Source organism: Microcaecilia unicolor, chromosome 4 (genome assembly GCF_901765095.1).
Source record: "Microcaecilia unicolor chromosome 4, aMicUni1.1, whole genome shotgun sequence".
NCBI lineage: Eukaryota > Metazoa > Chordata > Amphibia > Gymnophiona > Siphonopidae > Microcaecilia > Microcaecilia unicolor.
Genome location: NC_044034.1, coordinates 308,886,561 through 308,911,119, shown reverse-complemented (window position 1 = coordinate 308,911,119; position 24,559 = coordinate 308,886,561). Strand labels below are relative to the sequence as shown.

At 41.6% G+C, this 24,559-nt stretch overlaps 1 protein-coding gene across 1 annotated transcript in view; it reads left to right on the top strand.

Annotated features, from left to right (window-relative positions):
- The window catches only part of LOC115469318 (matrix metalloproteinase-21-like), a 53,819-nt gene extending 30,385 nt beyond the window's left edge, over window positions 1–23,434 (top strand). The window contains exons 4-7 of the mRNA XM_030201824.1: window positions 2,707–2,848; window positions 12,417–12,674; window positions 15,829–16,001; window positions 22,507–23,434. Of these exons, the coding sequence (XP_030057684.1) occupies window positions 2,707–2,848; window positions 12,417–12,674; window positions 15,829–16,001; window positions 22,507–22,809 (876 nt within the window). The 3' untranslated portion in view covers window positions 22,810–23,434. The remainder of the gene's footprint in view (window positions 1–2,706; window positions 2,849–12,416; window positions 12,675–15,828; window positions 16,002–22,506) is intronic.
- Window positions 23,435–24,559: the final 1,125 nt, after the last annotated feature.

The following is a 24,559-nucleotide window of genomic DNA, read 5'->3' as shown; positions in this document are numbered from 1 at the left end:
TACTAATTTTGAAGCTGCCCTCTGGACTGACTCCATCCTGTTATATCTTTTTGTAGGTCTGGTCTCCAGAACTGCACACAGTACTCCAAATAGGGCCTCACCAGAGACTTATACAATGGCACTATCACCTCCTTTTTCCTGCTGGTCATCCCTTTTTTTATGCACCCAAGCATCCTTCTGGCTTTGACCATCACTTTTTCTACCTGTTTGGAAGCTCATGTCCAACTGATGGCAGTTGGGCACACAAATCCAAGTATTCTATGACATTGTATCTAATTTATGGAATGCCCCTGACTAGCCCATGCCCTCCCATGGCCACGCTTCCCTTTGAGTTGCACGCTATGAAATTTAGGAGCAAATGTTATAGAATAGAGCAGAGGACAGATCTACGTGTAACTCCAAATGAGTGTCAATTAATACCACCTATTGCTAGTGCCTCATCAATTAATTAGTTTCTGCGATCTGCGGTCAAATTTGGGCAACCTATATAGAATCTGGGGAAAGAGACTGCAAAGCAGATGGCTTCCTTACAGAATGTTGGAAAAGCACATCATTCACCTAGGTTTGATGAATGAGAGAAATGTGCTATAGAAAAAGGGTCACATGAGCAAGCTTTCTATAGGTCCATTGCTTAGTTGCTACAAGTATCACTTTGAAAGTCAAAGTACTTAATTAAAAGTAAAAATAAATGTATATTTTAATACTAAAGTAAAAGTACAATGAAAAGCACATAAAAAATTTACTTAAGTAAAAAAGTTATTGCCTAATATAATACTTTTTGAGTAAAAAATAAAAGTACCACAACTACAATGAATGCAAGTATTGTTAACGTTTTTATCTCAATAACTTTACCGCTCTGTAATTCAACCCACTTTGCTTTTAGTAAAACTAAATTTTTGAAAATGACTGCCACTCATTCGAGTGTGCTTGCGAGTCATTAATCCAGTACAGCATAAGCAGGAAGTGGCGTCTTCAGTCTGATAAAAAGTTCTTTCGAATCAGGTCAAGAAGCAATGTTACTGATGTCTTCTGACTTGGTCTGCAGGTATCTGAAACACTTGACTTTTGTATAGCAAAGAGTACTTTATTATTGTTATTGTCATCATCATCTACATTAGAAGTAGTGCTGTCTGATTCATCACTTGCACCTTCACTTTATCATGCTGTCCAATTACAAAGAAAGCTTTCACAAAGTTGGAATCATTGTCTGTTATTGTTTTAACCATTTTTATTGTGATGGCAATCTCTGAATATCTTTGAGAACTGATGCAAGAATGTTAAATATGTGGGAACTCTTCAGTCTTAAGGCTAGTCAAGCAGACTTATTTATTTATTTATTGCATTTGTATCCCACATTTTCCCACCTTTTTGCAGGCTCAATGTGGCTTACAATACATCATGAGTTGTGGAAATCTGTCTGAAAAAATACATTTAGTATAGCAAAAGGATCTAAGGGTAAGGTGATAATAATAAAACATGATAATATCTTAGCAAGTAATAGAGTAGGACAGTTCTGGTTCCATGTGGAAGAGTTCACATGTGTTAATCATTGTGGTATGTTCTGTCAATGAGGTGGGTCTTCAGTAGTTTGCGGAAGTTAGTCAGTTCACAGACCGTTTTTAAGTTGCGTGGTAATGCGTTCCAGAATTGTGTGCTCAAGTAGGAAAAGGTTGACGCATGTATTAGTTTGTATTTTAGACCTTTGCAATTAGGGAAGTGAAGATTAAGGAATGTGCGGGATGATTTTTTAGTATTCTTGGGTGGTAGGTCTATCAGATCTGTCATGTAGGCTGGAGCGTCACCGTGGATGATTTTGTGAACTAGAGTGCATATTTTGAACGTGATGCGTTCTTTGAGTGGGAGCCAATGTAACTTTTCTTGTAGGGGTTTGGCACTTTCATATTTTGTTTTACCGCATATGAGTCTAGCTGCAGTGTTCTGGACTGTCTGAAGTTTCTTGATTATATACTCTTTGTAGCCAGCATAGAGTGCGTTGCAGTCTTCATCTCTAAAGACTATCCATCCAGTGTACAGTCACCCTAATATAAAATTTTCTATGGGATGACCAGCAGTCGGTTGTGATAGAGGCATAGCTGTTCACCAAGAATTGCAACCAGCTTCAGCTTCATCTCCGCTTCAAAGTGACCTAACTCACCACTGTTCTCTTTGGCTGGAGACCAGTAACCAGTTCCACAAACATAAGCAACTCTACTGTTCTTATAGACTATGTTCACTGAACAGCAAAATTTAAGATGAGATGATCCACTGTTTGCCTGATGAGGTTTGCAATAGCAAAATCCTGTTCCCGGTTTTGCTGTTTCATTTGGTTTACTAAGGAATCATTATTTACATCTCGCTTCTGCATTTACTTTTAACAGCAAGCATCAGATGTAACTAAGCAAAAGTAGTAAAAACTGGCAAAATTATTACTTCAGTAAAAGTAACAAATGTTATCCTGTACTTCTTTACAAGTAAAAGTAATAAAACCTTTACATAAATATTGTTTTCCTTCCTGAATTTCAGGAAATGAAATCCTTGGACAAAAGATGTGCTATTTCCAAGCCTGCAGATCTTTAGGAGGGGGTGGGGTGGGGGTTGTACCTCCTTTGTCCTGCTTTTGGCCAAAAGTTAAATTGGGACATGCCCTGTGATAATCAGATTATGCTGCACTGTATACAGTCAGTAAACTGTGTTTATTTCCACCAGGTGGCTGTCCATGAAATAGGACACGTTCTGGGGTTACCCCATATTTACAGATCTGATTCTGTGATGAACCCCAACTACAGTGTGGTGGGAAACAGTGTGGAACTGGACACCCAAGACAGGAAGGCGATCCAGCAACTGTATGGTGAGAGGTTCCAGTCATTAGTTCCCTGCAAACATCTTGGTGTGCTTCCTTGCCCTTGCAGCTTGGTGTCACTGGTTTGCTGAATCACCAGTACCTATGTTAAAACTCAGCATGCATTAGACCAGTGCTTCTCAACCCAGTCCTCCTAGCACAGTTAGCCAGTCAGGGTTTTCAGGCTATCCACAATGAATTACCACGAGATAAATTTGCAAGCACTGCCTGCTTGGTATGCAAATCTATCTCATGCATACTGACAGTGGCGTACCAAGGGGCGGGCGGTGGAGGCGGTGGGGGTGGTCCGCCCCAGGTGCACGCTACTGGGGGGGTGCCGTGCGCCTGTCGGCTCTTCGTTTTCATGCTCCCTTTGCCCCGGAACAGGTTACTTCCTGTTCCGGGGCAGAGGGAGCATGAAAACGAAGAGCCGTCAGGCACGCGGCACCCCCTCCCAGCGGCGTGCACCCGAGGGGTTCTTTTGCCAGGGGATCGGGGGGTTCTATTGCCGGGGGGCGTCGCGCTGTTCCAGAGGGGGCACTGCACTCGGGGGGCAGGGCGCATCGGCGATCCGCCACGGGTGTCAGACCCCCTAGGAACGCCACTGCATACTGACTGGCTGGGTGTGTCTCAAGGCTGGGTTGAGAAGGGCTGCACTAAACACATCATCGTGTAGGGTAAAACATATTTTCTAAGGATGCTACCCCTCTCTTATCACAGAAAGTGAGAAGTAAAGAACAGACTGTTGAATGCTAAAAGAACAGGCATTTATACATAAACAATAGGTTATGATATTCAAAAAAGCTGGGCTCCTGAGTTATGCTCCTAAATCTGTACCCTATTTTCATCCAAACTTGGGGTCAATATTCAGACAGCGGCAGTCAGAGTTTCTTTAAATGCTGACCACCACTGGTTAAAATAGACCTGGATATGGATATTTAGTGTCGGGCCTGACACTGAATATCTGGCGATGCTTGGAAGCTATCTAGATATGGCTGATATTCAATGCCATACCCACATGTCTAAGCAGGCAAAGTTAGGACTGCCCAGCAGTGTAGCCAGAAATCCATTTCTGAGTGTGCCCAAAGGTGGAGTGGGTGGGCCTACTCATTTCTTCTCTGTCCTCACCCTTACTCCTGCCACATTAAAATTAATAACGTGGCTGCCTGGTTAACTCAATTTGAATACTGACTTCTAAATTTTTCAGCTGAACGTTCATATTAATTTAGGAGCTTAAAAGTTATGCTTAACAATTTAGATCTGCAGAGTAGAAAAAAACACAGTCATGCTTATTTTCGAAAGAGAAGGGCGCCCATCTTTCGACACAAATCGGGAGATGGGCGTCCTTCTCTCAGAGTCGCCCAAATCGGCATAATTGAAAGCTGATTTTGGGCGTCCCCAACTGCTTCCTGTCGTGGGGATGACCAAAGTTCCCGGGGGCGTGTCGGAAGCGTAGCAAAGGCGGAACCGGGCATGCCTAACACAAGGGCGTCCTCGAGCGATAATGGAAAAAAAAAAGGACGTCCCTGACGAGCACTTGGCCGACTTTACTTGGTCCATTTTTTGTTACGACTAAGCCTCAAAAAGGTGCCCGAACTGACCAGATGACCACCAGAGGGAATCGGGGATGACCTCCCCTGACTCCCCCAGTGGTGACTAACCCCCTCCCACCCTGAAAAAAACAACTTTAAAACCTTTTTTTGCCAGCCTCAAATATCATACTCAGGTCCATCGCAGCAGTATGCAGGTCCCTGGGTGTGTGTGTGTCAGCGGAGGCATAAGAAAGGTGTGGACATCCTTCTTTCAAACATTTTGGATGTCCTGAACTGCCCCCCCCCCTACAGGTACAGCCAAATTTCAAGGGAGTAGAGTAGAGTGAAGTGGAGGAGTGGCCTAGTGGTTAGAGCACTGGTCTTGCAATCCAGATGTGACCAGTTCAAATCCCACTGATGCTACTTGTGATCCAAAATCCAAATAAATAAATAAAGGGGGTGTCAGAGACATAGCAAAGGCATGGATGTCCTTCTCACAGAAACATCTACATTTTGGATAGAGGCTAGTGAAGGCACCTAACACTTGGACATCCTTCACCCATACTAAAAAAAAAAAAAAAAAAGACATCCCTAACGAGCACTTGGACGTTTTCACCTGGACTTGTACTTTTTTAAGGTTGTAGACAGCTATTATACATGCAGCTTGTCTGCATGTATAAAGCGGTCTTTGGTATGCGCAGAGCAGCCACGCATAACGCTTGGCTGCTCTGTACTGGCTTCCCCTCCTTAGGAAGGAAATCGTGTGCAAATGAGCTAACAGCGAGCAGCTCATTTGCATGCGATTTCCTTCATGCATGCCGTTCCTTTCCGAATTGCTAAGGGATCGGTAAGGGAAGGGCTTTTTCCGTTCAGTTAGTGCATCAGTTAGTCCACTGCAGTGCCCCCTAGGTTGCCCGATTGGTGTCCTGGCATGTCAGGGGGACCAGTGCACTATGATTGCTGGCTCCTCCCACGACCAAATGAGTTGGATTTGGTCATTTTTGAGATGGGCGTCCTCAGTTTCCATTATGGCCGAAAACTGTGGACGACCATCTCTAAGGTTGACCATCTCAACATTTATGTCAACCATCTCTAAGGTCGACCTAAATGTTGAGATTTGGGTGTCCCCAACTGTATTATTGAAACGAAAGATGGACGCCCATCTTGTTTCGATAATACGGGTTTCCCCGCCCCTTCGCAGGGACGTCCTGCAAGGACGCCCTCAGAAAAACTTGGGCGCCCTGTTCGATTATGCCCCACACTGGGTCCCAAGAATTGGTGTGGAGAAACAGACTTAATTAAAGGACCTGACATGGGCCATGTTTCAGCAGTTTGCCTGGGTTGGGGGATCAGTTAGATAAATATTCCAACACTGTAGATATTGTTTAGCTCATTTAGGGGGGTCTTTTATAAAGGCACGCTAGTGTTTTTAGCACGCGTTAATGATTAATGTGCGCTAAATGCTAGAGACACCCATAGGAATATATGGGCATCTCTAGCATTTAGCGCACACTTATTTTTAGCACGTACTAAAAATGCTAGTGCGCCTTTGTAAAAGGGGCCCCACAGTAAAGTAATCTAGCATGTGTAGCAGACTTGCTCTGCTAATTTGCAGGACAAAAAATACTGCACACACGTAAAGACTAGATGAAAAAAAATGCCAGTGTATCAAAAACTTTAAACTGCTTTTATTTTTGCCATGAACTTGTCAAGCTAATTCACATCTGAAAAACAATATCTATGGTGTTGGAATATTTATCTAACTAGCTCTGACAGAGGTAAACTGCTGAAAAACAGCCCATTCGTGTCCTTTAATAAAGTCTGTTTCTCCACACCAGCAAACTCAGTCCCGGGGCATACCTAGTCCCATCAGATTTTCAGGATATCCACAATGAATATTCATGAGTTAGATTGGCATGTGGTTGAGGCAATGCATACAAATCTATCTCATGCCTATTCTTTGTGGCTATTCTGAAAACCTGATGGGACTAGGGTGCTTCATTCACTGCACTTTTGATTCCCTCTTCCTTGTTGCTGGCTAACAATTTAGATCTGCCATTCATTTGCCTAGATCTATGAACCTAATTTACGCGCCTAGTGATGAAAATCAGTTCCAAGCTCCTAAAGTTTTTCCCGTCCCTAAATCTACCTTTTTTGCCACCAACTTTCTATGCTCAAGTTTAGGAGTTTAGGGAAATTTTGAGTATAAATTTAGGCACTCAGCCCTATTCAACTTTCAAAGAAGCCAGTTTAGAAGCATAACTGTCAAAGTCAGGAGCATATAGGATCTGTATCTATTAACAATGATTAATCTCTACAATGTTTTCTCTTAAATCGTTGTAAATCTGCTATAAATTATTCAGAAAAATACTTTAATTAGTCTTAATAGAAAATCTTACAAAAGACATATATTTAAAGTAAGCCCAGCAGATCCCTGAGCTGAGTACAAATTTGCCCTATGTAGTGCATTGCCTCTGTAAATCAACCTTAACCTCTCTGAATGTCCAGCTATTATGTCCTGTTTTTCAGTTAATTATCCAGTTAAACTTCAATACTTTAGGAGCACTGGCACCTCAGGCTAACAGTATCACTTTCAATTCTGGGTTGAAATTACCTTAATTGCTGCTTCTTCACAACATACTGTTGTGATTCTGCTAGACTATGACAAGAAACAAGGACAGCAGGACCTCATCTAGTCTGCCCAAATTATTTCTTATTGATCCCTTTCCCTTCACTTCTTTGAAGCTAAAGATTATTTATACTTAAATAGGTTTTTTTACAATATACTGTGGCACTGTTGTTGCCTCCACTTCTACTGGAAGGCTGCTCCATGTATCTGAATGCACAATAAAACAGGAAGACACTTCTACGGGAAGTTCATGCCTGATATTTCACAAGCAGCATTAACAGAACTTTTGCTCAAATCTTTGTTGTTTTTTTTTTCTTTTAATATTGCCTTTCTGGTGGGACAGACTCATGTGTAACATAAGAATACCTTACTTCATGGCGAACATGGTGGATACATAGAGCAAGGAAAACGAAGAAGCAGAGAGTGTGTCACAAGCTTCAACACAGGGAATGTCTATCACAAATTCCTGTATTGCACCAAACAGAGACCCGACATGGGGCCATGTTTCTGTGGTGAAAATCGCCTACCTCAGGGGTCAAGAATACAATATCTGTAATAAATTAATCATAAACATGCACCATCTGCTGGCTAAACAGGAGAAATACACTTCAGGACCTAATGCAGGAAAATATCCTACACATTTTACATGCTTAAAGCACTGTTTCTTCACATACAGTGGTGGAAATAAGTATTTGATCCCTTGCTGATTTTGTAAGTTTGCCTACTGACAAAGACATGAGCAGCCCATAATTGAAGGGTAGGTTATTGGTAACAGTGAGAGATAGCACATCACAAATTAAATCCGGAAAATCACATTGTGGAAAGTATATGAATTTATTTGCATTCTGCAGAGGGAAATAAGTATTTGATCCCCCACCAACCAGTAAGAGATCTGGCCCCTACAGACCAGGTAGATGCTCCAAATCAACTCGTTACCTGCATGACAGACAGCTGTCGGCAATGGTCACCTGTATGAAAGACACCTGTCCACAGACTCAGTGAATCAGTCAGACTCTAACCTCTACAAAATGGCCAAGAGCAAGGAGCTGTCTAAGGATGTCAGGGACAAGATCATACACCTGCACAAGGCTGGAATGGGCTACAAAACCATCAGTAAGACGCTGGGCGAGAAGGAGACAACTGTTGGTGCCATAGTAAGAAAATGGAAGAAGTACAAAATGACTGTCAATCGACAAAGATCTGGGGCTCCACGCAAAATCTCACCTCGTGGGGTATCCTTGATCATGAGGAAGGTTAGAAATCAGCCTACAACTACAAGGGGGGAACTTGTCAATGATCTCAAGGCAGCTGGGACCACTGTCACCACGAAAACCATTGGTAACACATTACGACATAACGGATTGCAATCCTGCAGTGCCCGCAAGGTCCCCCTGCTCCGGAAGGCACATGTGACGGCCCGTCTGAAGTTTGCCAGTGAACACCTGGATGATGCCGAGAGTGATTGGGAGAAGGTGCTGTGGTCAGATGAGACAAAAATTGAGCTCTTTGGCATGAACTCAACTCGCCGTGTTTGGAGGAAGAGAAATGCTGCCTATGACCCAAAGAACACCGTCCCCACTGTCAAGCATGGAGGTGGAAATGTTATGTTTTGGGGGTGTTTCTCTGCTAAGGGCACAGGACTACTTCACCGCATCAATGGGAGAATGGATGGGGCCATGTACCGTACAATTCTGAGTGACAACCTCCTTCCCTCCGCCAGGGCCTTAAAAATGGGTCGTGGCTGGGTCTTCCAGCACGACAATGACCCAAAACATACAGCCAAGGCAACAAAGGAGTGGCTCAGGAAGAAGCACATTAGGGTCATGGAGTGGCCTAGCCAGTCACCAGACCTTAATCCCATTGAAAACTTATGGAGGGAGCTGAAGCTGCGAGTTGCCAAGCGACAGCCCAGAACTCTTAATGATTTAGAGATGATCTGCAAAGAGGAGTGGACCAAAATTCCTCCTGACATGTGTGCAAACCTCATCATCAACTACAGAAGACGTCTGACCGCTGTGCTTGCCAACAAGGGTTTTGCCACCAAGTATTAGGTCTTGTTTGCCAGAGGGATTAAATACTTATTTCCCTCTGCAGAATGCAAATAAATTCATATACTTTCCACAATGTGATTTTCCGGATTTAATTTGTGATGTGCTATCTCTCACTGTTACCAATAACCTACCCTTCAATTATGGGCTGCTCATGTCTTTGTCAGTGGGCAAACTTACAAAATCAGCAAGGGATCAAATACTTATTTCCACCACTGTATAACTAGGCCAAAGAAAGAGTCCAGTTCCACAGTTCTGTGTCATGCCCTGAAATAGTCTCTGCGGGACTTGAAGGTAGCTGACCTTACTCAAAAATATTTTGGAAATGAAAAGTTTTCAAGCCAGTTTTAAATCTAGTCAAGGAATTTTCTAAATGAAGCTGGGAGGGGCCAACTATACTAAAAATATGGCTCCATGCAAAATTATAACAAATATGTCAAAAAGATGGAATGATGGATTTGTGAGAAGTGCAGAGTATGTGCAGGTGTGTAAGGTATTAGGAGGTATAAGAGGTATAATACGTGTCCTGTATTATGGAGCATATATAGCAAAAGAAGAATTTTGTAAGTGATCCAGTGGTCACTGGTAACCAATGTTCAGCACAAAGGAGAGGGGTTACATGGTCAAATCTCTGAGAGCCCATTATTAGTTTAACAGACATATTCTGAACTAACTGTAATCTATATATGCCCTTGTCACAAATGCCATAAAGAATGGAATTACAGTAATTTATATCTATCTACATAAAAGTTTTCTTGTATTGCATCAAACTCAAGAAACGTATGCCCAGGAATGGCTTTGTAATTTAATTTTAATTTTGAATTACACACCTGTATCAATCATTCAATGCATGGGATAATAAACAGAAGAACATAATAATCATTAACCTACATACAATAATAAAACAAAATCCCCCACAGTTACGATACTAATAAAACTCAATAAATTATAGCAATAAACAGCTGCAACCTTAAAATCATTGCTTAAGATTCCCTAAAAAGCCAAGTTGTGATCATTTTCTGTAACTTTATGTATTGCTTTTCCTCTTTAATAAGCAGCGGTAAAGAATTCCACAACTGTGGTCTAAAGTATGAAAAAGCTCCCTGTCTTCTCGAATCCCATTAGGTAGGGATAGCAGCTTTTGTTGAGAAGAGCAGAATAATCAGTAAGATAAGTAAGGAGCTAAAAGACCTGCCGGAAACTGGTTAATTGAGATGCACTGCTCAATTAAATCTTCAGCAGTTGGGAATCAGAATCTGTACCTCAAAATTGGGAAAGCTAGAAATTAAGTATGCGTGTATTGCATCAAATTCAAAGGGCATACTATGATTGTGGGTGCTGCATATCTCAATGGGGAAGGAGTGGAAGAATCATAAAGTTGATATTAATGAATAAATGATGCTAGTCAGCAGTGGGGGAAGGGAAGACATTTGTAGGGTTGAAAGTGTAGTGGTATGTCCCAAGATTGCATTATATAACTGCACATATGATATTGACAAGGCCAGTTGCCAATTGTCCTGTTGATGATGCCAGTGTTTAATCCTGAAGAAGTGGAATTTGCGCAGAGTGCCAGATACAATTCTGGATACCTTATTGGGCAGATTGCATGGACCGTATAGGTCTTTATCTGCTGATTATGGAGCTCATCTTCAAAGCAGGTAGAACTCCACCTGCCAAAAACATCTAAATTGCGATTTTCGAAAAGACAGAAATGAGACATTTTTCACTGAGCTTGTCCAAATAACAAGGGGGCATGTTGGAGGTGCGTTTTGGGCAGGACTAGAGCAGGCTCAAAATCAGGGCATCTTTCAGTGATAATGGAACAGGAAGAAACCATCTAAGGCACAAAAAAAAGTTTGTTTTTATCTAGATCTGTTTCAATCAGGCCTAAGTTACAAAAAGGTGCTCTGGATGACCAGCTGACTACTGGAGGGATTCAAGCTTGACAACTCCATAATCCTCCAGTTGATGTTGTCCCCCTCCCACACCCTTAAAAAGTGAAGCTGAAAGGGGATACTAGGTGCTATGACAACATCAGGTGTTATGGGCATACCCAACACAGCAGCAAGCAGCTCCCAGGAGTAGCCTAGTGGTTAATGCAGTGGACGGTGAACAAGGGGATCCAGGCCCAAATCACACTCTGCCTTGTATATTTGTGGAGGAAATTGTGAACCCTCCAAAACCACCAAATTACCTACTGTACTTAAATATAGGAGACACCTGTAGCTTGGTAAACGGGGCCCTTAGCTCCTTAACAGGTAGATAATCAAAATTGCCAAAACCATAGGATTTTAATTTTCAACTTGTTCAATTTTAAAAAATTCCTATGTGTCCAAGTGTTGACTAATGAGATACTTTGTTTTAAGTTTTGAAGCGTATCCTCAAAGGAACTCAACTCAGGGCATAATAAGAATATATCATCGGCATATGACAAAACATACACTCCTAAATTAGACACCACTTTACTCAACAGACTGAGAAAAACAATAAACAACAATGGAGAAATTGGCGAACTCTGAGACACCCCAGAAAGTGTCCGCCAGAGTAGGGATGTTTCATCATTTTCTTTATATAACAGCCAAAATTCTATATATGGGTGCTGAAAAATCAATGCCGATAAAATTTCATGCTTAGCATTTAGCACCATTTATAGAATAGTGTTTAGCGCCAGGATCTGCACCCAATGTTAGGCACGAGGATTTAACACCAAGTAAAACCTGATGCAAATTCTTGTGCTTAAATTACGCACAGATCTCCCCTATTCTGTAAAACTGTGTGTAAATTCCTGGAATGCCTTCAATCCACCCATATTTCAACCATGGCCTTGCCCCCTTTTCAGATCTGCACGTAAAATTTATGCATGGATCCCTGTGCCTAAAATGCACGTAAATTTTAATTAATGTCAATTAGTGCCAATAATTGAATATTAGCACCAAATTATCATTGCTACTTGGCTTGTTATTCAATTAAATTGTGTGCAAGCCCAAATTTCTACACGCAATTTTGAGTGCCACATATATAGAATTATGCCGAATATGTACAGTTTGTTAAAAATTCTCCAAACCATTTTAACACCGTGCCAGTCACTCCCAATTCAGTAAAGGCCTGTATAATAGTTTAGTTTAAATTATGCATGTAACTATTCTAGAAATTGCATGTGAAGCTTTGAGTGCTCGTCACACAGTTGGGTGCACATCTTTATAGAATTATGGGGTGTGTGAGGGCACTAATCAAAGCCATTTATCCAGGCAAAATGTCCTCAGTGCAGATAAAAGCACAAACATTGTTAATCATTGTGGCCTGTTCTTTTAATCTGGTTAGCCTAAACTAAAGCAAAGTTTACATCTAAATCTTCTTTCATCTTATAGGTGTATGTGAAGGCCCCTTTGACACTGTCTTTGACTGGGTTAGAAAAGAAAGAAACCAAGAAGGACAATTGGTTGCACGCTATAACACCTACTTTTTCCGAAAGGACTGGTACTGGATGTATGAGAATCACCATAACAGAACTCGCTATGGGGATCCTCTTGCAATTTCCACAGGCTGGCCTGGCCTCCCTTCAGATGGAATTGATGCCTTTTTGCACATCTGGACCTGGTCAAGGGATGCAATCTATTTCTTCAGAGGTACTTACTGGAATTCACTTTCTCACAATCCCTATCATCTATGAGCAGCTCAGCTTTTGTAACCATCACCAAGCAGGGAAAGCATGTGGAGCATAGCTTATGGAATTTGTTCCAACCTCCTTGCTGGCGTGCTTGTATGTAAACATGTTTGAATCTGTGCTGTCTCTGTGTGTTTTTATCTTGTCTTTGTGTGCCTCTAACGTGGAGGAAAGAGCAGAAGCGTAATTGGAATGGAGTGGTTCCAAAATATTCTATTGCTTTTGAAAGAGAAGTACAATAAAACTGTGTTAATATATTTAACCAGTACCATTAGATATTACTGTAAACAGATTTAAAAGGATAGATATTACAGTTTAACCACAAGGTGCCACTGTCCCAAGGTAACAGATATTGCTGTTCCTCTCCACTACTAGAAGGCAATACACATAGGAACCAGTAACAAACTACATGGTTCAGTCACTAGGTAACTAGTGATATGTAACAACCATTAAGAAAACACGTGGTTCATTCACTGGGTTCACAGTAGAACTGACAACAAGGAATATGAAAAACATATCTGAATCACAAAGAACTAGAGCAAAAAAAGGGTGTGGCTATCAGTGTATGAGTTAGAACACTACATGAAGAAGTTTCTAATGCATGATTCATTACATGAGGCTTGAATCAGTAAGTAGGGGTACTGTCTAGTCTGCTGTCCCTCCATCTTCCTCTGGGTATTCTTGTCTGATTCATCTCTGCTAACAAGGCTCACTCTCTGCAAGTCCTGGGTCCCTGCATAGATCTATCCCTTCTGTTTACGTTTATTAATTTGTTTATGTTTATTAAAATTTGTTAGATCACCTTTCGATAAAAATCATCAAAGTGGTTTACAATGATTACTTAATATAAAATACAAAAATAATCATAGACATTACAATAAAGGGACAGGGAAGGATAAATCCAAAGACCGACTGGCAGTCGCTGCTCCTAAACCTCGCCAATCAACTAAATGCCTGCTTGAATAATAGTTTTGCTGAGTACTTGTTAAAATTTCTCACAAATAGCTTCAGCTTTTAAATATAAAGCTAATGAGTTACATAAGGTAAGTGCCTGATAAAAAATAAAGCAGATAATTTTGCATTGATTTATGCATTGTATTGTGTATTTGTTTACATTGTATTGTGTATTTCTTGTAAGACACATTGGACAAAGCATCACATAAAAGCCACAATTATTATTAATTGCTACATACAGGAAGTAATTTGGTTTCCCTATTCCCATGAAATACTATGCAGATCACAGAGAATTACTATAGCCATAAGGTTAACAAAAGAACAATGAAAAGAAATATTAAAGGACAGAAGGGAAATGAGGAGAAGAGAATGGTTGAGATCCACTAGCTGCAAAATTTGATGAATCGTATATAATGTTACATTTATTAGTCATAGCAGACATGTATTTTGGTGAATCAGGAAACAAATAGAAATAAAATAAAACAATAAAAGAAGATAAAATAATACCTTTTTTTATTGGGAGAGCAATACATTTTTTGACTAGCTTTCGAAGGCAGTGCCACCTTCTGTGGGTCAGAATCAGGTGAATCAGGAAGTCCAGTGCCCTGCAGTTTAACACAGGAATGGAGGAGTGGCCTAATGGTTAGTACAATGGGTTGCAGACCCGGGGAACTGAGTTCAGTTCCCACTTCTGCCTGAAGGTCGGCAGTGAGTTGAGATCCTGGGGAACCAGGTTCAATTCCCTCCGCAGCTAAATCACTTAGCCCTACATTGCTCCAGGTACAATATATAACTTAGAGTATGAGCCCATTAGGGACAGTGCAAAGTACTTATAATAGAAACTGTAAACTGCGTGGAGGGGCATAATCGACTGCGAACGCCTATCTCCATGGGCGTCTATGTCCGAAAACGGGTACGTGAAGAGGCGGGACAGACCGTATTATCAAAAAAATGGACGTTTTCAGCTGGGCGTTTGTTTTTTTTTTTTTAGCGATAATGGAAACTAAAAACACCCAGCTCAAAAACGTCCTAATCTGAGCCATTTGGTCATGGGAGGGGCCAGGATTCGTAGTACACTGGCCCCCCCTGATATGCCAGGACACCAACTGGGCACCCTAGAGGTCAGTGCGGTGGACTTCAGAAAAAGCTCCCACGTGCATAGCTCCCTTACCATGCGTGCTGAGACCCCAACCCCCCTCCGTCAAAACCCACTACCCACAAATGTACAACACTACCATAGCTCTTAGGGGTGAAGGGGGCACCTACATGTGGGTACAGTGGGTTTTGAAGACCTCCCATTTACCAGCACAAGTGTTACAGGTAGGGGGGGAAGGGCCTGGGTCCACCTGGCTGAAGTGCACTGCGGTACCCACTAAAAGGGCCCCAGGGACCTGTACTGGGACCTGTGCTATTTAACATATAAATGATCTAGAAATTGCAATGACAAGTGAGATGATAAAATTTGTAGATGCCACAAAACTATTCAAAGTGGTTAAAATACATGCAGACTGAAAAATTGCAGGAAGATTTTAGGGACTCTGCCGGGTATTTACTATTAAGATGGACCTGGGAAAATCCACTGCTTATGTAGTAGGATAAGCAGCATAAAATGTATTGCACTGTTTTGGGATCTTTGTCAGGTACTTGTGACCTGGATTGTCCAGGTTTGGAAACAGGACACTGGGCTTGATGGATCTTCGGTCTGTCCCAGTATGGCACTGCTTATGTTCTTACTTGTGACCTGGATTAGCCACTGTTGGAAGAAGGATCCTGGGCTAGATGGACCATTGGTCTGACCCAGTATGGCTATTTTTATGCTCTTATATTTCTTGCTGAACTCACTCTTGCTGTGGGACCAGGGCTGCTCTATACAAGTGGCATGACAGCAGCCGACTATGAAAATTTGGCACTGTAGCCATTTGCCTCCATTGTGTATACCTAACTCAGCACTTGAGATTCTCTTCTTAGGATGATTCAGTTTCTACAGCATATCCATTTTGAAAGTAATTCTAGATAGGGAACTGGCAGTATAATGATAGAATTACAGTAGTCATAAGTATGACATCATGTCACCCACGCAAAAACCAGCCAACAAATAGTGACATATATATGCAGTGCTGTGTAATATGGACTCTTGCTTTAAGGAACGTTCTTTTCTTTAGGAACCCAGTACTGGAGATATGACAGTGAGAATGATCGAGTGCTCTCAGAAGATTCTCAAGGTTGCAGCTATCCCAAGCATATTTCACAAGCTTTTCCTGGCATCTCTGGTCCCATTGATGCAGCCTTCTTTGACAGAAGAGATCAAAACATCTATTTCTTCAAAGATCACTTGGTAAGGTTCTGCACACCTTTTTATGGTCTCTTGCAGGTTTATGAATGAGCTCAGTGTATCCACAGAAAACCCTTGGGTGCATACGATTGTTTTGACAAGCATCCTTTGATAAGAAAAGCTTATTGATGACAAAATCTGCATCAGATCGATGCGAATTGGCCATGGATATAAGCAAAAGGCAGCAAAATGTACTGGATTTGCGTACATTAGAATGTCCCAATATTCCAGCAAACATTGGAAGATTCATGGATTTTGTTTAATATGAACCAGGATGAAAGCTGCCTTGTTAAAAAAAAAAAGATGTAAAGGGTGTATCCCAGCTTTAGGGTGGTCCTTCTGGATTCACACTCCAGAGCCCCCCCCCCCCCCCAAAAGATTTATTTGCTTCTATTTCTCTCCCCTCTTTCCATGGTTCATCTACACCCTTACACAAGGGGACAGGTTCTCTAAAGGAAGAAGGGATTTCCCTTCAAAGCCGTTGCATAAAGGCAGTGGTGTAGCCATGGGTGGGCTATGGTGGGTCAAGGTCCACCCACTTTGGACTCAGGCCCATCCAAAATCAGTATGCTCCCTTAGTAAATCCGCAAACAAACCTTTTCCGGAGACGGGAAGGCAGTAGAACTAGAGGACATGAAATGAGATTGAAGGGGGGCAGACTCAAGAAAAATGTCAGGAAGTGCAAGCAATGGATGTGAATTGCTACTCTCTGCCAGCAACTTCTTTGGGGGGGGGGGGCAGAGGAGGGGATTTATTTCTCAATCCTAGTCTGATCTGGCTTATTTTTGAAGTGTTTCTTTCCCCTTCTTTTCCACATGTCAAATTTGGTTCCATCCCGTTAAAGTTTAAAGTTCTCCTCCACTGCTAACTCCAGGCTTCGCTCCTTTTCTCTCGCGGCACCTTATGCCTAGAATAGACTTCCTGGACCTATACGTCTAGCTTCATCTCTACTTATTTTCAAATCTATGCTGAAAACCCACCTTTTCACTGCTGCTTTTTGGCTCCTGGCCACTACTCAATTGCCCTCCCCTTGTCCCTTCCTTCCTTCTCACCCATTACTTCCCTCGCCCGTAACTGTCTTGTCTGTCTGTGTTATTTGGATTGTAAGCTCTTTTGAGCAGGGACTGTCTCTTTGTATCAGGTGTTCAGCGCTGCATGCATCTGGTAGCGCTATACAAATGCTAATAATAATAATAATACCCTTAATTGTTCTGTCTGTTTACCTGTTTTATTTAGATTGTAAGCTCTTTGAGCAGGGACTGCCTTTTGTGTATGGTGTACAGCGCTGCGTATGCCTTGTAGTGCTATAGAAATGATAACTAGTAGTAGTAGTAGAATTATTGTGCCCTCATATATGGACAGGTGGACAAATGTACAGACAGACATTTTTAACCCCTTATATATAATTTCAACATTCTGTTGGGGTGGAAATAGTAAAATAAGAATTCTCAGAAAAAATGTGATTTATTTGGCTGAATTTATGATGTTTAATCTGAATTTTCTATCTTGGTCATCAATAAAAGACAGATTTTAATCTTCTGAAAAGAAAACTGGCAGACCTATAAACTTTTCCATTATGCCTTTTAATCACAACTATATAAATGTGAGGGCAGCTTTTAAAAATCAGCAGTGTTTTGGAGCAGGTGCAGATATACTCCTGGAATTTCCTACTCCTTTCTCCATCTCTTTTCTGACACAAGCATTTATATCTGCAGACATCAGTGCAGTTTGCCATATTGGCAGTGGGGAGAGGGGGACTAACTCAGCATTAACACTTCCAACACTTGAGGGGTGAGAGAGGTGCATCATTCCCCCCTGCAAACCCCAAACTATGCCTGGAGAGGAGTTTAAGCAACTTTGAGGGGATTTTCCTCTGAATAAACACCCATTAACCAGCAGGAAAAGCTTTTAAAATTTCCCTCCCACTGATTTGCTTCACAGGTGATAGAATCACAGACATAGCTTGATAGCTGATTAGGTTGTAAGTAGTCAGAACTATCAAGCTGAGTTTTTTTTTTCCAGATCAACCAAAAGCTCCCTGTACCCGGTAATCCAGGTAAAGAAAAAAAAATCTTTTGCCAATTCTGTATCGGGGTGTGACACCACTTAGGCCTCTCTTATCAAGCCACACTAGAGGTTCCAGCGTGGCAATTCCGATGGAGCCCGTTCAAAGTGAATAGACTTTGTCAGCATTACTGCATCGGGAGCCGCTTGCATGGCTTGATAAAAGAAGACCTTAATAAGTACATTTAGCATTACTATCCATATAGGTGATCTATATAAAGTGGAGGTACCACACCAGTGCTATCTGTTTAGTTTAGGCTTTTGTATCCTGAAAACAACTGCATATCACTGCTATTCAACTAATTTTTCTGTCTGCATTCTGTCTATGCTCTCTGCCTTTTTCATACAGATAATAACAGGTCATAGTGATTTAAAAGACGATATATTATGCCAAGGTACATTTAAAATACATACATAGACAAATTATTAGGGTTGGCCATTTGTTTCCAACAATATGGAAAATGTCAATAAAATGAAAACAAGCAGCGAACATAAGAACATAAGAATAGTCAAACTGGGTCAGACCAATGATCCATCTAGCCCAGTATCCTGCTTCCAGCAGTGGCTAATCCAGTCACAAATACCCAGCAGAAACCCAATTAGTACCAACATTCCATGCTACCAATCCTGGGTCAAGAAGTGGCTTCCCCCATGTCCATCTCAATAACAGACTATGGACTTTTCCTCCAGGAACTTGTCCAAATCTTTTTTAAACCCAGATACTCCAATCGCTGTTACCACATCCTCCGGCAACGAGTTCCAGAGCTTAACTATTCTTTAAGTGAAAGAATATTTCCTCCTGAAAAAATATTTCCTCCTATTTGTTTTAAATGTATTTCCATATAATTTCATTGAGTGTCTCCTGGTATTTGTACTTCTTGAAAGAGTGAAAAATCGATTCACTTCTACCCGTTCTACACCACTCAGGATTTCATAGACCTCAGCCATATCCCCTTTCAGCCATCTCTTTTCAAATCTAAAGAGCCCTAACCTCATATGAGAGGAGTTCCATCCCATTTATCATTTTGGTCGTTCTTCCTTGAACCTTTTCTTTTTTGAGATATAGCAACCAGAATTGAACACAATACTCAAAGTGAGGTCACACCATGGAGAGATACAGAAGCATTATAATATTCTTGGTCTTATTTTGCATCCCTTTCCTAATAATTCCTATCATTCCATTTGTTTTTTTGACCGCCGCCGCACACTGGGCAGAAGATTTCAGTGTATTGTCTATAGTGACACATCTTTTTCTTGAGTGGACCCTAGCATCAGTAACTATGATTCAGATTATTCTTCCCAATGTGTACCACTTTGCATTTGTCCACATTAAATTTCATCTGCCACTTGGATGCGCAGTCTTCCAGTTTCCTAAGGTCTTTCTGCAATTTTTCACAATTTGCATGTGTTTTGACAACTTTGAATAGTTTTGCATCATCTGTAAATGTAATTGTCTCACTAGTCTTTCTGGTTTCCAGATCATTTATAAATATGTTAAATAGCCCTGGTCCCAGTACAGATTCCTGCGGCACTCTACTATTCACCCTCCTTCATTCAGAAAAATAGCAATTTAACTCTACCCTTTGTTTTCTGTCCAATAACCAAGTTCTAATCCTAGAAAGACACACAATGTAAGGAGACACACAGCGTAGTTGTCGCAAGTGATGGAAGCTGCTCTTGAAGGTTGCTTGGATTTGGGGGATCAGAGTGTTTAATTGAGCCACTTTGGGCTCTGGACCCCCCAAACATTGAGGTTTGGCTACGCCCCTGTTCCATACACACCTGGCCTTATTCTTTGCTCTTTAACAGATAACAGATTGGTTTTATCCCCAACATCTAGGGCCAAATGGGAATCCACTCGTTCATGAGCTTTTTACTTTCTTTCCCCCTGCATTATGGAACTCACTACCAAAGCAAATTAGATTAGAAAGGTCTTACACTCAATTCCATAAAGCATTGAAAACCTGTTACTACGAATTAGCTTTTACCATCAAATGATGCAGAATCTCAGTAGATTGCACAGGTTCCTAAGTTGTGATGTTTGTCTTTGTGTTTGATGTATGAAAGTGACAGTTGTATGCTTTGTTTGACTTGCCCTCCTGTGTGAGAGATTTGTCTTCTTTCCTATCTTTTAATGGAGTTCCTAAATGAATATTATTTTTAAGGTTTTTACAATAATTGTTTTGTGAACCTTTCTGATTTGCTTTGCAATAAGTAACAATATCAGTGGCGTACCAAGGTGGGGGTGGTCCGCCCCGGGTGCACGCTGCTGGGGGGGTGCTGCGGCGCGCGCCTGTCAGCTGAGTTCTCTGACTTCGCTAACTTCACTGCAGCTCCCTCTGCCCCGGAACAGGTTACTTCCTGTTCCGGCCGGGGGCGGGGCAGAGGGAGCTGCAGCGAAGTTAGCGAAGTCAGCAAACTCAGCTGACAGGCGCGTGCCGCGGCACCCCCCCCCCAGCGGCGTGCACCCGGGGGGGAGTGTCATTTCACGGGGGGGGGGGGGGGGGGGGGGCGTGCTGCACCCGGGGGGGGGGGGCACCTCGGCGATCTGTCCCGGGTGTCATGCCGGCTAGGATCGCCACTGAACAATATAGTAAAATAAATAAACGATAAATGATAACGCGGGCATAGCAGAAGAGTTTCGTAAATTTTATGAATGGCTCTACACTGCTGAGATGACAACCACAGATGAGGCGACACAGGCTTACCTTGCTTCGTTGAAGATGCCGTGCCTCTCTGCGGCTGAACAAACTTGGTTGAATTGGGACATTCAGGAGGCGAAAGTACTGATGGCTATTAAAGACATGGCTATGGGTAAAGCCAATTCTTAGCATCAATTCTGGTCCGAGTATTTAATGCGGTGCTCGATGGACAGCAATTGCCTGCTTCCATGTATAGGGCCTGGGTGGTGGTTTTACCAAAGCTGAGGAAAAATCCCATGCAGTGTTCTAGCTACCGGCCTATCGCTTAGAACTGTTATTGTCGGGATTAGTAGGCAGTTATCAAATGGGCTTTGTGAAGGGTTGCTTTTAAGGAGATAATGTCCATCATGCCATCAACATCACTGGCTGCTGGTGAATGTGTAACTTGCTTTGAATATTGGCCTGTATTGGCCTCTGATGCTGGGGATCCTTTTGCCAAATTTGGTGACTGGCTCAGGATTGCTGGTTTCTCTCTTTTCCTTTAATTACATATGGTAACATAGTAGATGACGGCAGAAAAAGACCTGCACGATCCATCCAGTCTGCCCAACAAGATAAACTCATATGTGCTACTTTTTGTGTATACCTTACCTTGATTTGTACCTGTCCTTTTCAGGGCACAGACCGTATAAGTCTGCCCAGCACTATCCCTGCCTCCCACCACCGGTTCTGGCACAGACCGTATAAGTCTGCCCAGCACCATCCCCACCTCCTGCCACCGGCTCTGCCACCCAATCTCGGCTAAGCTCCTTAGGATCCATTCCTTCTGAACAGGATTCCTTTATGTTTATCCCACGCATGTTTGAATTCCGTTACCGTTTTTGTTTCCACCACCTCCCACGGGAGGGCATTCCAAGCATCCACTACTCTCTCTGTGAAAAAATACTTCCTGACATTTTTCTTGAGCCTTCCCCCCTTCAATCTCATTTCATGTCCTCTCGTTCTACTGCCTTCGCATCTCCGGAAAAGGTTCGTTTGCGGATTAATACCTTTCAAATATTTGAACGTCTGCATCATATCACCCCTGTTTCTCCTTTCCTCCAGAGTATACATGTTCAGGTCAGCAAATCTCTCCTCATAAGTCTTGTAACGCAAATCCCATACCATTCTCGTAGCTTTTCTTTGCACCGCTTCAATTCTTTTTACATTCTTAGCAAGATACGGTCTCCAAAACTGAACACAATACTCCAGGTGGGGCCTCACCAATGATTTATACAGGGGCATCAACGCCCCCTTTCTTCTTGTAGCTATATTGTCATACTTCCCATTATCTTCATCCTCTAAAAATGTGTCCATCTGGCTTTTCAGCTGATTTACCATTGCTGATGAAATCTTCCATAATTTCAAGACACAGACTACACAAATGTCCTGGACAGCCAGCAGAAATAAATAGGAGGAGGTCTTTGTCATCTCAAAACTTTACCTGCAACATCTTTGTATAATTGCTATGTTGTTTCAATAAAATGTATGACAACCTGCAAAGTTAGAAACAGAGAAAATGACGGTAGATAAAGGCCATATGGCCTATCGAGTTTGCCCATGCATATCATCTACTATCTCTTCCCCTAAGAGATCCTACATGCCTGTCCCATGCTTTCTTGAATACAGGTACAATCCTCAACTCTACAACCTCCACTGAGAGGTTGTTCTGTGCATCTACCACCCATTCTGTAAAGAAATGTTACTGTATTATCCTGCAAGGATGTATTTGAATGAAAGCTCTATTATCTGTATCTCCACAGGTGACTGCATTTAACATAAACAACCACCAAAGAGTGAGTGGTTATCCTAAGAAGATTGTGGATGTCTTTCCTGCAGTTGTCTCTGGAGACCACCCAGTTGGAAACATACATGCAGTCTACTACTCATACACTCATCAGGCCATCTTTTTTTTTAAGGGAGTCTTCTTTTGGAAGGTCGTGAATGGTAGAGATCAGCTGATTAATCCAAACCTGCCTTGTAATGGCCTTTTGCCTAAGAAGAAGGTGGCAGAACAGTGGTTTGATATATGTGATGTTCATCCTAGTATGTTGGCAATGAGTTGAAAGCAATGCAGTGCACTTGCTGGAGAAAAAGTTAGCAGTTGAAATTATTGGGCTCCTTTTTAGCATTTTAAAGGTGATGGACGAAGGAGTGGATCTTCTTCCTCTGAGTCCACAGGTGACAGTAAGTGAAGAGCTAGGAAAGACATGCAAGGGCAGCACAGCTGTACACAGAAGACAGTGGAGAGTTGGGATAGAGAACAGTCAGAAGGTGGTAATCACTTTAGGGACAGATGTGGAAAAGCAACAGATACATTGTACAATGGCAAAGGAAAGTGGAATATTCAGATATGATCCAGTTTACACACATCTTTTTTTATATTTTTGGTTTATATTTCATTCTCCGTGGTTCCTTTGAGTATAATTTACCATTATCTTATTTATTCTGGAAGCTTAAGCCAGTTTTTGTTCAACCTTGAATTCTAGTACAAAACCATTAAAACTATAGATGTTACCATTTGGGCAAGCAACAAGTTGCCCTATCAACTGGCAGTTTTGATGAGTTACTAATACGGTTTTTTAGACATTATTGGGATCACAATCTAGATTAGATTTCCACCCATGACCTCAATTACCCCAAAGGGAAGCTATGATATTCTGAAGATCATTTCACTTTTTTTCAAGGTCACAGAGGATCAATGAAAAAAAGCATCATCCATGGTTTGTGCATTGAATTTAATCATAGAACTACTAGCAAAGCATTCTAACAATCAATGTGCGTTATACACTAAATACATGTTACCATTACTATACTAGGATAAAAGAGAGGGAACGAAATACAAACTAAAGTCCAAACAAAAAAACAGCACCACAGGCCTTTAAAAATGGAACACAGTTCTTTAATGAATGAGCCTTGACAAAAGGACCCGACACTGGCCGTGTTTTGGTGACTAGCACCTGCGTCAGGGGTCACAGTGATGACGTGGAAAACTTGGGGAATAACTTGAATATATTCCTCTACAATATATTATTCCTTACCCCACGTCTCATATAGTAAAAGCTACAAAGCAACAAGGCACTTTCACTTTCCGTTTGGATACAGAAAGTGAAAGTGCCTTGTTGCTTTGTAGCTTTTACTATATGAGACGTGGGGTAAGGAATAATATATTGTAGAGGAATATATTCAAGTTATTCCCCAAGTTTTCCACGTCATCACTGTGACCCCTGACGCAGGTGCTAGTCACCAAAACACGGCCCGTGTCGGGTCCTTTTGTCAAGGCTCATTCATTAAAGAACTGTGTTCCATTTTTAAAGGCCCGTGGTGCTGTTTTTTTGTTTGGACTATTACTATACTTCACATATATACTTCTTTGCAAACACACAAACTTACAGTTTATAATGGACTGTATATACGCACTTTTTCATTGTTATGATGATTTGAAGATACTTTATGAGGACCAATTACCAAGTACACACATTTTTTATTGCTGAGTGACCTTTTTTGCCCCATTGTTATCATTGGGTAGATTTGCTGCACAAATTAAATGACTGCATTTTTGGCAGGAAATGCTTTACAATAATTGTGGGTACAGTCCTATTGTACACATTTAGGAGTGAAGAGGGAGAGTTTTTTTTCTTTACCATATAGAGAATCAGTAGATAAGTTAACATCTGAGGCTAATGTCCCAGCCTCTGAATTAGACCTTGCCATCTCAATCAAGTATGAATAAATGATATAAATGTTAGGGAAAGAAAATGAAAAGAAAAACATTCAGTTTAATAACCTATTGCAAAATTCAGATAGCTCTGACAG